This window comes from Caloenas nicobarica, chromosome 4 (genome assembly GCF_036013445.1).
Source record: "Caloenas nicobarica isolate bCalNic1 chromosome 4, bCalNic1.hap1, whole genome shotgun sequence".
Taxonomy (NCBI): domain Eukaryota; kingdom Metazoa; phylum Chordata; class Aves; order Columbiformes; family Columbidae; genus Caloenas; species Caloenas nicobarica.
The window spans coordinates 77,972,437-77,985,803 of NC_088248.1; the positions used below are offsets into that span (position 1 = coordinate 77,972,437).

The window sequence follows — 13,367 nt, forward strand, 5'->3', positions numbered from 1 at the left end:
GCCTAGATCCAAAAAACCCACTCCTGGCCTTCCAAAAGCGAGATGGCTGTGCTATAATGATGGCACACCAAGTGAGATTACAGGTTTCCAAGCTAACAGTGTATTTTGTTACGGAAAATTTCTGTATTGGGATTCAAGTCATCGCTTCTGTGTGGCCGTGGTCCTACCACGGCTCCTCCTTTGCTCTGTGTTGTACTGGTAGTGAGTAATCACAACGTAAAGGCGCAGCGTGCAGTATTAAAATCTTTATTCTATGAAAGACACATTTAATTTGTGTAAATGCTTTATGTGAGTTCACGTTTTCTGAATTTATCAGTGGAGTTTATGAAATAATACATAGCAGGAAGGAAAGATGCATATTGGGATCTAGTGAATGGTGGTGCTGAGCTTTTCCGTCTCTTGGTTTTCAGTCAGGATGTTGGCAACGAGCACGTTTTGATGGAGAGGAGCAGGCTCCAAATAACCAAGAGCCGGTTGGTTTTGAGGCCCGTCAGTGTGGAAAAGCTGATGGCTTCGGCGATTGGAATGGCTGTGTGAATTGTGTCCTACAAAACCAGGAGTAGAAAACCAGCTCTAACAGCCTCCCGTCTTCCACTGCAGCTGACTTCTTGTTTAAGATGGAAACGTCAAGGTTATGGATGTCAAAAACTCATTGGCAGGATTTTTTTGAATGGTTGGGCCAAACATTATGTGTATTGTTAGCAAACAAGTAGGGTCATGACGCAACATCGGTGCCGTTGTCCTGGCCAGTGACTTATGACATTATATTGAACAGTAAAATCGATGGGCTTCAGCCTGGAGTCTGATTAAATCTTATTACGAAGATGCGAATCTCTCTCAGCACTGAAGAAAACTGTCCCTAGAGGGGTGAGATCCTGGCTCCATTAGGGCAAGAGTCGAGTTTTATTTGAGTTTAACAAGGCCGGGATGGTCACTGTGTGGGTTGAGCTCAAGTAGATGTTGGTCAAGTTGAGCCTCGGCTCCTCTTGAGTGGTTGAACAGTAGGTTGGTTGTGAGGGAGAGGGCGGGGAGGTAAAGAAAAAGAAAATAAGAGGATGTGTAACACTTCCACATCGATATTTCTGGCTGAAAAGTTCTCTGCAGTTTCCCCATTTGCCTTTAGAGGGCAGATGATGTCCAGCAAATCGCAGATTTAGGGACTCACCTCATTTTTCCGGTTGTGAATTCTGAAAGTTTGGACACTCTGAATACAGATTTTTTTTTTAAATGCATAATTTTAATTAATTCAACAATAACTTTTGGTGCTTTAAAGGATGAATGTTATGTCAACTTATATAACCAAGATGAGATCAAAATTTGATTTATCTATGTGTATTTAACAGTCTTTTTAGTTTCAGTGCTGAAAATTGCGATACAAGCAAAATGCTACCTATTGATGTGGGGAGAAAAATCTTGGGAACATACTGTGGTAGAGAAGAATTATGTAATATGTTGACTAAATTCATTTTTATGTTAAAAAAGACCACAAATAATCATTTGAGTTTGGAGGGCAGGTTTTAGAGAGTAATACCATGTGATGAATGTGTAATTCCATTCTTCTCTCCTGTAATCTCTCTGAAACCCCAAGCCTCATACCCAGCAGTCTTAACCTCGGTGAACCAACTGCTTAGAAAAAAACCCTGTTTATCAACAGAATATTCCACAATGCCAGAGGAATCTGTGTGAAACGAAGGAAGCCAAATGAAATTTAAGCTCTTCTGTAAAGTCATTTTCAGTGAAACTTTTCATATGGGGATTAAATACCCCTTAGAGTCAACATGCCTGGAGAAGCAGCAGCTATTTAATTCTCTGATTAATTAAAACCAGAAATAACGAAATAATGTTCTGCTTTCTTCTGCTACTACCCTAAAGCTCATGGATCATGGAGAAAATGATTATTCTTGAAAAAGCCATTTAGTTCTTAACAAGAAAAGCTAGTCTTTGCGGCTCAGCCCCTTTGGCATCTGCTTTGTGGGTTTCTCATCAAAAAAACCATAGGGGTTATTCGTAAACAGAATGAAATATTATTTATTCCAAAAGGATTTATTTCTCTCTTTTAATCTTGAAAAAAAACCATCTACTGAAGGTGGCAGTACTGCTGCTGTCTGTGTTCCCCAAGAGATATGAACTAGATAGTAGGAGTTTCTTTAGATTTTTGGATCTGGTCTTTAGCTGCTGTGGTCCTTGCCCTGTCTTGCTGCTTTACATTGGTACATAGCTCTGAAGTTGTCCTTACAATGATGACTGCTCTGGGAGACGTTTTTCCCTCATAGAAAACAGGACAGTAGGGCTCTCAAGACATCTTCTAGTCCAGCAGGTCCTTCTTAGATGTGGTTGATGTTACAGAGCCCGTCTCCATAACCCAGAGCCCAAGAGAGTTGAGAGAAAGGAATGGAGCTGGCGAGGGGCTGGAGCACAAGTGTGATGGGAGCGGCTGAGGGAGCTGGGGGTTCAGCTGGAGAACAGGAGCTGAGGGGAGACCTTCTGATCTCTGACCTGCCTGAAAGGAGCTTGGAGCCAGGGGGGTCGGGCTCTGCTCCCCAGGAACAAGCGCCAGGCCCAGAGGAAACGGCCTCAAGTTGCGCCAGGGGAGGTTGAGGTTGGATCTGGGGAACAGTTTCTTCCCCAAAGGGCTGTGGGGCATTGGAACAGGCTGCCCAGGGCAGTGCTGGAGTCACCGTCCCTGGAGGGGTTGGACAGACGGACATGAGGTTCTCAGGGGCATGGGGCAGTGCCAGGGCTGGGGGAACGGTTGGACTTGATGATCTTGAGGTTCTCTTCCAACCAAAATGATTCTGTGATTCTAGCATATGGTCATCAAACATATTCTTAGGTCTCCAGTGATGGAGTGATACTTTGCTGTCCTTAACACTCCTGGCCCGTCTAACTCAGATCTTAGCTTGACGTGATCATCTGTGTCATTAGGGCACGGAGTTCAGTGCCCATAAGAGTCTGTGAAAGTGCCTTTGGGTGCATCTCAGATGAGTCACCGGTGCCGATGTCTAGGCTGACATTACTTTGAGCCATTGCCAAGAGCCTATTAGTACAGATTCTGTCTCGTGGGAGAAGGTTGGAAGAGCAGATCCGTGCCCTTGCTTGCATTGGTGGAAGGCTGCCCGCTGCTTTGATGCAGCTGGGAACCAGCTGTGGGACCTGTGATCTCAGGTTATCGTGGGTACAGTCGAGGATAGTTTCTGACTGCAAGATACATCCAACCGGGCTTTTGCCAAGAAAGGTTCATAGAATCATAGAATCATTTCAGTTGGAAGAGACCCTCAGGATCGAGTCCAACCATAACCTAACCAAACTCTATCACTAAACCATGTCCCTAAGAACCTCATCTAAATGCCTTTTAAACCCCTCCAGGGATGGTGACTCCATCACTTGACTCTACCAGGTGATCCTTGTGGTCCCTTCCAACCTTGTTTTCCATGACTCTAAGGGTATCTGCTATGTAGATCGTCACAGATCTGCTTTGAAAGACTTATAAGTTGCCTTGTGGCAACACTAAAAGATTTTTTGTCCAGGAGTCACCACTCAGGGCTTTTATCTTTGTATTTAGATGAGCCCCTGTGTGTTCCAGGATAATCACGGCCATCTAAGATAGGTGCTTTCAATATTGCTCGTTTTTCAGAATCTTGAAAAAGCCCAAACCAGATGAATAAATGGAAACAGAAGTAGAATATTGAAAGGAAACTTATCTCCAAAATGCTTGACAAAGCAGAGAGAGGGTGTGTGAAACGGCGGTTTGGGAACTCCCACAGAGCATGGAATAGAAGGGTTTAATCTGAGGCCATGCTATGAGGGTTAATGCTCTTTTCACCATGTAACTTTTGGAGGGCCAATGTGGTCAAGGTAGGTAGAGTGTGGACTAGAGACCCAAGCGCTGATGAGCTAAAATCTTTGCTTCTATCCTGGCTGAGCGGACAACCCTTTAACCCTTCCTCCATTGCAGTTAAACGGGGATGTTAGGCAGTGTGTTCCTTAGTGTACCAGTAGCTTTAAACAGCCTGTACCCCCTAGACAGTGGGAAGGAAAAATTAAAGTAAAACCATTGAGAAATGTTGGAAATGGCTTATGCAAACCTTTTCATTTTCCTTACTGCGGTTGATGCGTGAGGGCCCTGTGGCGTGTCAGACCTCGGGCAGTCGTGTCTCCAAGCTGAAGCAGCAGTCGTGAGCAGGCTCTAATTATTTTTCCAGAATTACCCATAGATCAAACCCTGAAAAGCTTCACAGTCCAACACGCCTTTAACCTTTTGTGAGATCTAATCCATGACTTCTTTTTACTCTGACTTGCCATAGGTGTGATAGTTGCAGCTTCCTTGGGCAGGGTCAGAGGTGTAGGACAACAACTGGAGAGTTGCCCAAGTTAAAACAAGGTGAGGGTTGACGTGCTGTCACCTGCTGCTGGAGCTGCCTGCAGGCTTTGGTTATTGAGCGGAGAATATTCTCATGTTGGGGGTGATGGCACTGGGGGCTGGAATCATAGAATCATTTTGATTGGAAGAGAACCTCAAGATCATGGAGTCCAACTGTTCCCCACCCCTGGTGCTGCCCCATGTCCTGAGAACCTCATGTCCGTCTGTCCAACCCCTGCAGGGATGGTGACTCCAGCACTGCCCTGGGCAGCCTGTTCCAGTGCCCGGCAGCCCTTTGGGGAAGAAATTGTTCCCCAGATCCAACCTCGACCTCCCCTGGCGCAACTTGAGGCTGTTTCCTCTTGATCTCTTTGAGTTGGGTGCTTTCAGATGGAGGATGACGTTGCCTTGGTGCTACGCTGGCTGCTTGCTGCAAGCTCCAGTGCTTCGCTGTGGTTATCTTGAATGGAAGCAATGCGCCCAAACGAGTGTGGGGTGTCCTTAAGTCAAAACCTGAGACCGTCACAGAATCACGGAATCCCAGCCTGGTTGGGTTGGAGGGACCTCTGGAGACCATCCAGTCCAACCCAGCTGCTAACGCAGGGTCACCAGAGCAGATCACACAGGGTCGTGTCCAGGCGGGTTTGAATGTCTCCAGAGAAGACTCCACACCCGCTCTGGGCAGCCTGGTCCAGGCTCTGGCACCTCAAATAAAGAAGTTTCTGCTCATATTCAGATGGAGCCTTCTATGCTTCAGCCTGTGCCTGTTGCCCCTCACCCCTGTCACTTTAGTTCTTACCTCCCTTCTCCATCTGCATCCTCTTCTGTTGTTTATCTCTGGGAAAACAAGTATTTTGTCTGGATTTTTCCTTTTTCATAGTTTCGGTGAAAAAAAAAAACCCCTATTACCTCCATCATGCCCTGATTGTCAGAGAGCGTGTTGAAACAAACCCTCGCTTAGAAAATAATTACTCGTCCCCGGTGGATGAGAGAGCACTGAAAGCCGAGGCTTGGTCCTGCACGGTGTGTGCACGTGAGTCATTGTGGGACGGGGAGGGTGAGAGTTGGACCCTCTCGCCTGTGACCGGTTTTGGTTGCGATTACCTCGCTGCTCCCTCTCTTACTCCGCAGGGTTTGGTTCGGTTGCAATTAGGCTAATGAGAGGTCAAACCAAAGTGTGGGAGTTTCCACTTGCGCTTTGAGTCATAATTAAGTCTCGTCAGGGAGGGAGATGCCTCTTCGGTGCTGTATGAAAAGGCAGCGATAAAAAAAACCCCAACATCAGAGGGTGGTTTGTAGTATCGCATATCGCAGGGGATTTTGTATGAAGGCGCTCGGCATTTAAAAAGGAATTTTAAATTGTTGGTAAAAGTTAATCAAAGAATATGCATCCAGTAGCTTAACAGGGAGCGAGCAAACTATTTATCTGAGCCTGGCTCAGAAAGTGCTTGGGACTGATTAAACAAAGACCTGAGCTGTGGAGTTCAGGGCCGCAGTCTTTAATGTGTTTGAAATACCTTGTAGAACACCCGTCCCCCTACTGCTTTTAGACCGCTTATCTAATTTCCAGCTTCTCCGCTCCATGTAAATGTGATAAATAAACTTTGTAATCGCATAACTGAGCTCCTTTTGATACCTGCCTGCAGATAGCTTGTTCTTGAGGCTGGATCACGCTGCAGCATAAATCAACACTTGGCTTAATAAAGGACTTCTTAAAAAATGGCTTTTGGTCTTTTATTGTACAGCTGACCTGGAGGACTTGGTTGCTCAAGTCTTTTTATCAATGTTAATGTGATAAACTTCTTTTTACAGCTCCTAGTCTTGATAATTCCTTTCTCCAAGTGCTGTACCACAGGAGTTTCCCCAAAGAACAGTCAAGGTTTAATAGCTTTTGCATAAATGCTGAATTAACCAAGTTACTTTCTACAATGAACCCTGAGGATATAAATAACGCTGACCTCGTCTTGTGGGTGAGGAAGAGCAGCAAGAGTGTGGGGACAAGGATAAATCGCTGAGTGAAAACAAGAGCAAAGGGAGAATTGTGTGTTCCCCATTGCACGCTCAATGCCAAAAACTTGTATTTGAGCAAAAGTGGTATTTGGGAATATCAATATTGTGAGCTGGATTTTAGCACCGGTTGGGCTGAGGTGGAAGAGTCATTTTTTGGGAAGGAGGAGTGGGAGGTTGAAGCAAAGTCTGTGCAAGGCGTTGGGTAGAACAAACTTGTCGAAATGCTCCTTTTCTAAGCGTATTTTTTTAATGACCAGGAACTGAGTTTTAAAAAAGAAAAAAAAATCACATTCTTGGGCCTCATTTCCTGTGCTGATGGTGAACTTTGTCAGACAAACCTCCGACAAATTGTTTTCTCTGATAACCAGTTAACACCAAGAAAGCAGATAGGCAAGAACTCTTATCATCTTGACAAGCGACGGGCTTTTTGTTAAAACTCAAACCAGAAGCCATGTCAGTGTGTTGAGTTTACACCTTGCAATAATAATCTGTGCTTTTATCTGATCGGAGGGGGATTTTATAACTTTCAAATGGGCCTTTGGCGGGGTGCCAGCCCTACTGTCATTTTTTATTAACTTTCTTTTTTTCATCCCCTGCAGCCAGTCTGCTTTTCTGTAATATCGTTTAAGGAATATGTATCCCATTCCTAGGGATATTGGGAAACGATATTTTAAAGTTCTGTGTCTCAGCCCATTAGAGGGGTCTATAAAACAATCGCGGCAGCAAATGTGCAGTAACTAATCAAAACCACCGAAGCTAACCACAGCATACTTCATTCCTTTAAGTAATAAAACCTCTCTCTTTTTTTTTTTTTTTTCCTTTTTTTTCCTGTGCCTTATCTACTATCTCATCAGGAAGGAGCTAATTAGATTCTTCTAAAAAGTAAATATTCTCAGTTCACTGGTGGGTGGAGGTGATGGGAGGTGAGACCTGCTCACCGTCAACATTGGCAAACCGATGCAGAAAACAAGGCAAAGTTATAAAAACCCTATAAAAAGCTATTTGAGTTTTTAAAGGAGCTCGCTCCCTGTGTAGGTGGTATAACAACTTTCCCTTATGGTGGGTATGGCTTCTATAGGCAGAACCTGGAGGAGTCCATGACCTGCTCTACTACTCCATGTCATTCCCCATCTTACCTATGTAGGTTGGGGTTGCAGGTTTGGGGCTTCGTTCACTTAATCAGAGTCAAGTTACTTTGAAAAACCTCAACTACTACTTGTCACTAGTGTTTTTGAGCCAATACATTGAATTTCTGATGCAGAATGTTGGGTCTGTGCGCTCGGTCAGTTGAGTTGTGATGGGTGGTGAAGGTTGAGTCGCTGCTCAAAAGCTTGTAAGATGGACTGGAAAGCATTGAGGACTTGTATTTAGGACTCTTGTACAACAGGCTTGAGGGGAAAACCCCCAAAGCCATGTCTTACAAGGCTGAGAATTTGGCAGAGTGTAAGTAGCAAACGTGTAGGTAACAAAAGTAGTGGGTGGCTCCGGGGAGAAAACATGTAATAAAGGTAGAAGTGCTTTTTTCCTCTCATTCCTTTGATTCTCTGTTTCTCAAGGAACAGCAGTAAAAAAAAGATTGGTTCTTCCGGTTGTATTCAGCCAACAAAACCTACCCACTTCTCAGCTGTGGAGATGAAGGTCTCCGAGACTTGCCCAATGGCCAACCTTGGTCTGGTTACAACAGCAAACGTAGGTCACTGACCTGAGCCTGAACCCGTAGGTGGAAAATTGCCGTTGCTTCTTATACCCACCAGCCTGGAAATCACGTTGCTGTCAGGGGAACTGGGATTTCTGCCCTGGGGTGTTCCTGCCATGTTAATCCTGTGGGTGAAGAAAGTTGCTGTGCTTGGAGTGACTTTCAGCTACGTGAACCAAACGCTTCGTGTGTTATTGCTGAATGTAACGTTAGCTATGAACAGACATTTGGTTTCTTTTTCTTTTTTTTTTTTAATCGTCACATTAAGCAAGGAGTCAGGAGATTGATAGTCTTGTATAACAGAGGCAATTTTACAGAATAATACAAAGATGCACTTGCTTTCATGTAAACCACACCAAAAGGTAAGGGGATTTTTTATTTGATTTTTTTTTTTTTTGTCCCTCGAGGGCTTTTCGCCTCCTCTGTAGCCCCAGGTCGCCCCGTTTTCGGAGGGCACGCTGGAGTGTCGCCTGGACTTTGATGTGGTTTCTCAAGTGTGCCTCTTCACTGGGCTCCCTACAGATGCCTTTATGTGAAACAGAACATTAAAATCCAAACGTGCCTGCTCCGCAGGTCGTTTTTCACCCTTGATGTGCAACGTCAAATAATATTGCAGAGTTGTTCTGCTGCACCCCCAGCCTGGGAAGGTGCGGGGTAACGAGATGGGGGTAGGAACGAGGAGCTCCTTGGCGGTTTAAGCCCAAATTTCTCCTTAGTTGCTTCCTCTGGGCCTCTCCCCAGCTCTTTCTTTCTCTCAAGGTGAAACTGAAACCTCGGTGACTTCACCCAAGCCTGCCGATGTTAAAGAAAAATTGATATTTCTCACTTATAGGTCACTTCAGTCCAGATTGTTTCCTGCCAAGAGTGGGGGGAAATGCCCTCCTGTTAATGGAAAAGCAATTATGTTTTTTTTTTCTGGTGTGTACGTCATGTCATTCCAGTGTAACACATAGGTTATGGGCTCTGCTCGTATCACGATGACTCCTCGGGTTGTGTCTGTCGTACACTGTGCCGTGATGTGCACCAGTGTACTGGGAGGGAGTGACATCCACTGGGTCACTGTGGGGCCATTCGTTGGTCGTCAAGGTAGAAAATCTCTGGAAAATACCTCCTAATTTAAAACTTGCCTCCCCCATCGCGCCCGAAATTCCCGAAGGTAAAAATTGCTCTTGGTGGGATGAAAAACTTTTGTGCCATTGGGATCAACTCTCTGGCTGCTTTTTGTGGATCTCTGGGAGGTGGGACATGCTTTGCTTTCCTTTTTGTCTCCCTGGACTTTAGTTCAGGTCAGAATTCTTCTCTCGTTAAACTTTAGTTCATTTGCATTGAAGGTATGCAAAATGCAAAACATTGTTTGAATTTGGTCGTTGGACTCCTTGGCCTAGAGTGATGGCTTTTTCTACAGGGACAGGTTTTCTTGACTTTGGGGTTTTCTCAATACAAATATTTATCAGGTCTTGTCAATATTTGATTTGGATCTTATCAATATTGATGTCTGGCCAATAATGTCACATACTACTATGCTCTTGTGACCATGGCCAAAGAATGAAAAGATGGAGGAGCAAGATAACGTGTCTCCTAACAACACATCCACAAGGTCCTCTGGTGCGACTAATTCTGTGCTCAGCCTAAAATGCTGGATTTTATGTGTTCAGGGCTTCGGCAGTGAAGTTTAGAGCTGGCAGCAGCATCCTTGAGCTTCTGAGCCCAGATTTTTCCTCTCCCACGGCCACTTTTTCTGCTGTGATCTTGCCGCGCCCCGTTTAATGATCCGTTTTGAGCACAGTGTTTTATCCAAAATTTTGCATTTTCCCATTCTTTGATTTCTTCCCTTTCTAGAGGGAAAAAGATTACATAAATTTGAGAGATTTTAATGAGTACACTGGGCTTGCTTTTGGTGTAATTTACAGTGGATTCAGTATTATAACTTCATTACGCTTCTGTTGAGTAACTTATGTCATAAATGGGTGTATCTGAGAGCGGAATCGAGCCTTGAATCTCTTTGTTGTGTGGGCTTCAGAAGGACCAAACGCTCACTCCCCTCTTTGAAGTCCTAATTCTCTTTGGATGGTGTTGCAATGCCTTTCTATAGAGTTGTGCCTCTGAAGTGTGAGATTTCTAATGCAAAAAACACCACTTTTCCCCCAGTTGCTTCAAGTATTGACGTTTCTAGCAATATTTGTCTTCAGCAGCATTCATGCAGGCCTTTCCTGCAAAAATCCCTATTATTGAGATGTATCCCTTAAGAGACCTTTTTAATAAGCTTGGTTGGTAGTCCCCTTGCTCAGCCGTTACTTCTCATAGGAGCACTTGTAGTAAACATCGAGGATACTACTGCTTTGCAACCACTAGAGGTCAAGATTGTGCTATGGCATAGAACAGGGCTGATCATCTTAGGAGGTGTAGCTCCAATTCCTCCTGTAACCACGTTCAGTGTCAGCTATGTATATATTTAATTTTACTAACAATTGCCATTTTGGGCAATTAAGACGCCTGTGCACGGTGTGGAGAGCACTTTGCCCCACACAAGTGGATTTTGCCAGGGTTGGGATATCCGTGCAATGCTCGGGTTTTTATATTCTTCAGATCTAGAGACTACACGAGTGGTCGGTCTCTGCTGGGCTCTTTCTTCCCAAGGAGAGATTCAAAAGGGAGTGGAGCCGAAAGCCTGTCAATATAAAGCTTGCTCATAAACTACTTTTGAGTGATATTAATACTTACAAGTGTTTAAAAGGAAATAATTTTGAAGTTTTGCGCTCTAGATAGAGCTTTCTGCTTCCTGCAGTTCAGGTAGCAAAAATATATATGTATTTTTTTTTTTAACAGGTTCCACTTGTTTTAATTCTCCATTGTTTTCCTAGCACAGTCCACTGACAACCATATCTACAATGTGTTTTCTAGTTTTCCTTCTCAGGCCAGGCCGTGACGTTGGTGTGGGGCAGGGGATGGTCCCTGAGTGCCACCTCGTTTGTCCCCTGTTGTAGGGGAGCAATAAATTCCTCAGAGGCAGGTTTGATTCTGATGGTGCAGGTAGTTGCTAGAAATAAGAGCCTAAATTAATAACTGAAATATATATATAAAACTCATTATTTTTTTAAAAAGAAACCCACCATCTAGAATAACACTTTCAGAAAGACGTCTGGATGATTTCCATACACCTTTCTCATATATAAAAAGTTTATGGAAGAATGTAGGAGGGATCCTATAAATCGTTGTGTACATTTCCATATAAATTTTAGATTTTCAGAGTATTTAGTTACACCAGAGCACAAGCCCCCATGCACATCCCTTGGTTTGGCCTTTTCCCCCTTGTTTTGGCCATGATTTGGCAAGAACAGCATCTCTGTTCCATCCTCACTCCTTGCCCTTCCCCTTCAATTTGCAGTTCTTGGTCAACTCTCTTAAACAATTGGGGCTAAACCATTTTTCCTAGCAAATATTCTTCTTGGTAACAATGAGGAAACCAAGTGAGTTTTTGCAGCACAGCACACGCGTTGACCCCTCCTGCAAACAAACCCCAAAACCCCAGGAGTAGATACCAAGAGCGGTTCGTGGGAGCTCCACCGAGTCCATGTGTTTCACTCCCCGAATCGTGGTGCTTCTCCCAGCGAGCAAATTTTGGTCGAATACCTTTTACAGCTCATTCTGTACATCAGCGATGGACAATTAAGCTCTCCTGGGGTACCACAAAAATGCTTTCAGGAGCCTCTGGGGTCCAGATGTGGAATGTTTTGTGCTGACATGGGTTGAAAAGAGGAACAAATCCAACGGTTAAGTACGTCCTTTAATTTAGCCTGTGACAGTCACCACATGGCCTATGGGCTAATATTTCTGCATCTGTGCTGTAAATAGATCAATATGGCAGCGCGATGGGTTTGGCGTTTTGATTTGTGAAGAGTCAGAATATTGTTTGTATTGTTGCATAATCCCTGGAATGGTTTTGAAATGAATCTTCTGTTTCTTTGAAATATCTGGGTTAGGAAAAACATAACGTTTCTAAGTTCCTTTAAGTGCGTGTTTTATTTTGTCTTATTTGTCGTATTTCATGACTGATTGTATCTTTTGGCTGAAAAAAAAAAGCAAACAAAACAGATCGGAGGATGGTATCATAAAATGTGAAATCTGCCTTTTTTTTTTTTTTTCTAGGCACAGCAGCAAAGAAACCTGGACAATATTGTATCACAGCATCCCAGGATAAGTGGAGGAAAGAAGTCCAAGAAAGAAGTCTTCGCAAGCTCAGATCTGGAGGTAAAAAACACTAGCCCCATGTCTGAGCAGGATTCGGGTATCCTGGATGTTGAAGATGAGGATGAGGATGAAGAGGTAACTGTATAATATCAAATCCAGGAGACTGGGCAGTTTGGGGGTGATCAGTTGTGTCTCAAATGGTGTTTGCACCTCGTTCAGTCTCTTGTGTTGCCCTGCAGTGTGTCTTAAAGATGCAGAACAGGCTGTGGAACGTGGGTTGCATTTCAGTGTTGGGTAATTTTGCATTGTTGTCCCTAGTCACGTTATCAGGCTCAGCAGAGGGGCAGAGTATTGTATGAGAACTGAACAACTTGTGTCGTGTGTCCCCCAGCTCAAGAGTTGCACTTCTGTGCTTACTTGGGAAGGCAGTTTGGCATCTACTCTTTGTTTAAAAAATGATAAATTCCTGCATAGCGCACAAGATACTTGGCCTTTTCTGTGGGACGTGTGTCTTGGTGCCAGAGACATACATTGTGTTGAAAAGGATTGCATTGGGACAGGAGCTTTTTAAATGCATTTTTAACTCGTTGATGTGCTCCCTTCTTTTTGTCTCCCTTTCTGCTGTTGCTTCCTCAGACTGACTTTCTGTTCTTTTTGTTAACCACAAAGCATAACCTCGTTCATAGTATTGGTGGTTCTTTCCTTCCTGCACTAGAGGGTAGTGATGCAGTGGGACATCTTGGATTTGTGGTGCTTGAATCATAGAATCATAGAAATGCAGGAGTGCCCCATCCCTCTGTGATTCAGGAAAGGCGGCTTGGAGATACCTACTTGGAGTATAGGTTATGAGTTGTTGAGTTATTTGATGTATTCTTCATTTACTGCCATGCAGTCTTGCGTTGGACCTTTTGGCAAGTTCATCTGCTATGCTGGATGTTTTTTCTCTTATTTCTGAAGCCTCTCTTACGTCATACGATCACAGAATAGTTTGGGTTGAAGGGCCCTCCCCAGCTCCCCCAGTGCCCCCCTGCCATGAGCAGGGACATCTGCACCAGCTCAGGTTGCTCAGAGCCCCGTCCAGCCTGGCCTGGGATGTCTCCAGGGATGGTTCAG

General features: G+C 44.3%; 1 protein-coding gene across 4 annotated transcripts in view; it reads left to right on the top strand.

Annotated features, from left to right (window-relative positions):
- The window catches only part of EXOC6B (exocyst complex component 6B), a 304,536-nt gene that overhangs the window by 124,476 nt on the left and 166,693 nt on the right, over positions 1-13,367 (top strand). For all 4 annotated transcript variants that reach the window (XM_065633563.1, XM_065633564.1, XM_065633565.1 and 1 more), the window contains one exon: positions 12,213-12,389. In XM_065633563.1, coding sequence (XP_065489635.1) covers positions 12,213-12,389 — 177 coding nt within the window. The remainder of the gene's footprint in view (positions 1-12,212; positions 12,390-13,367) is intronic.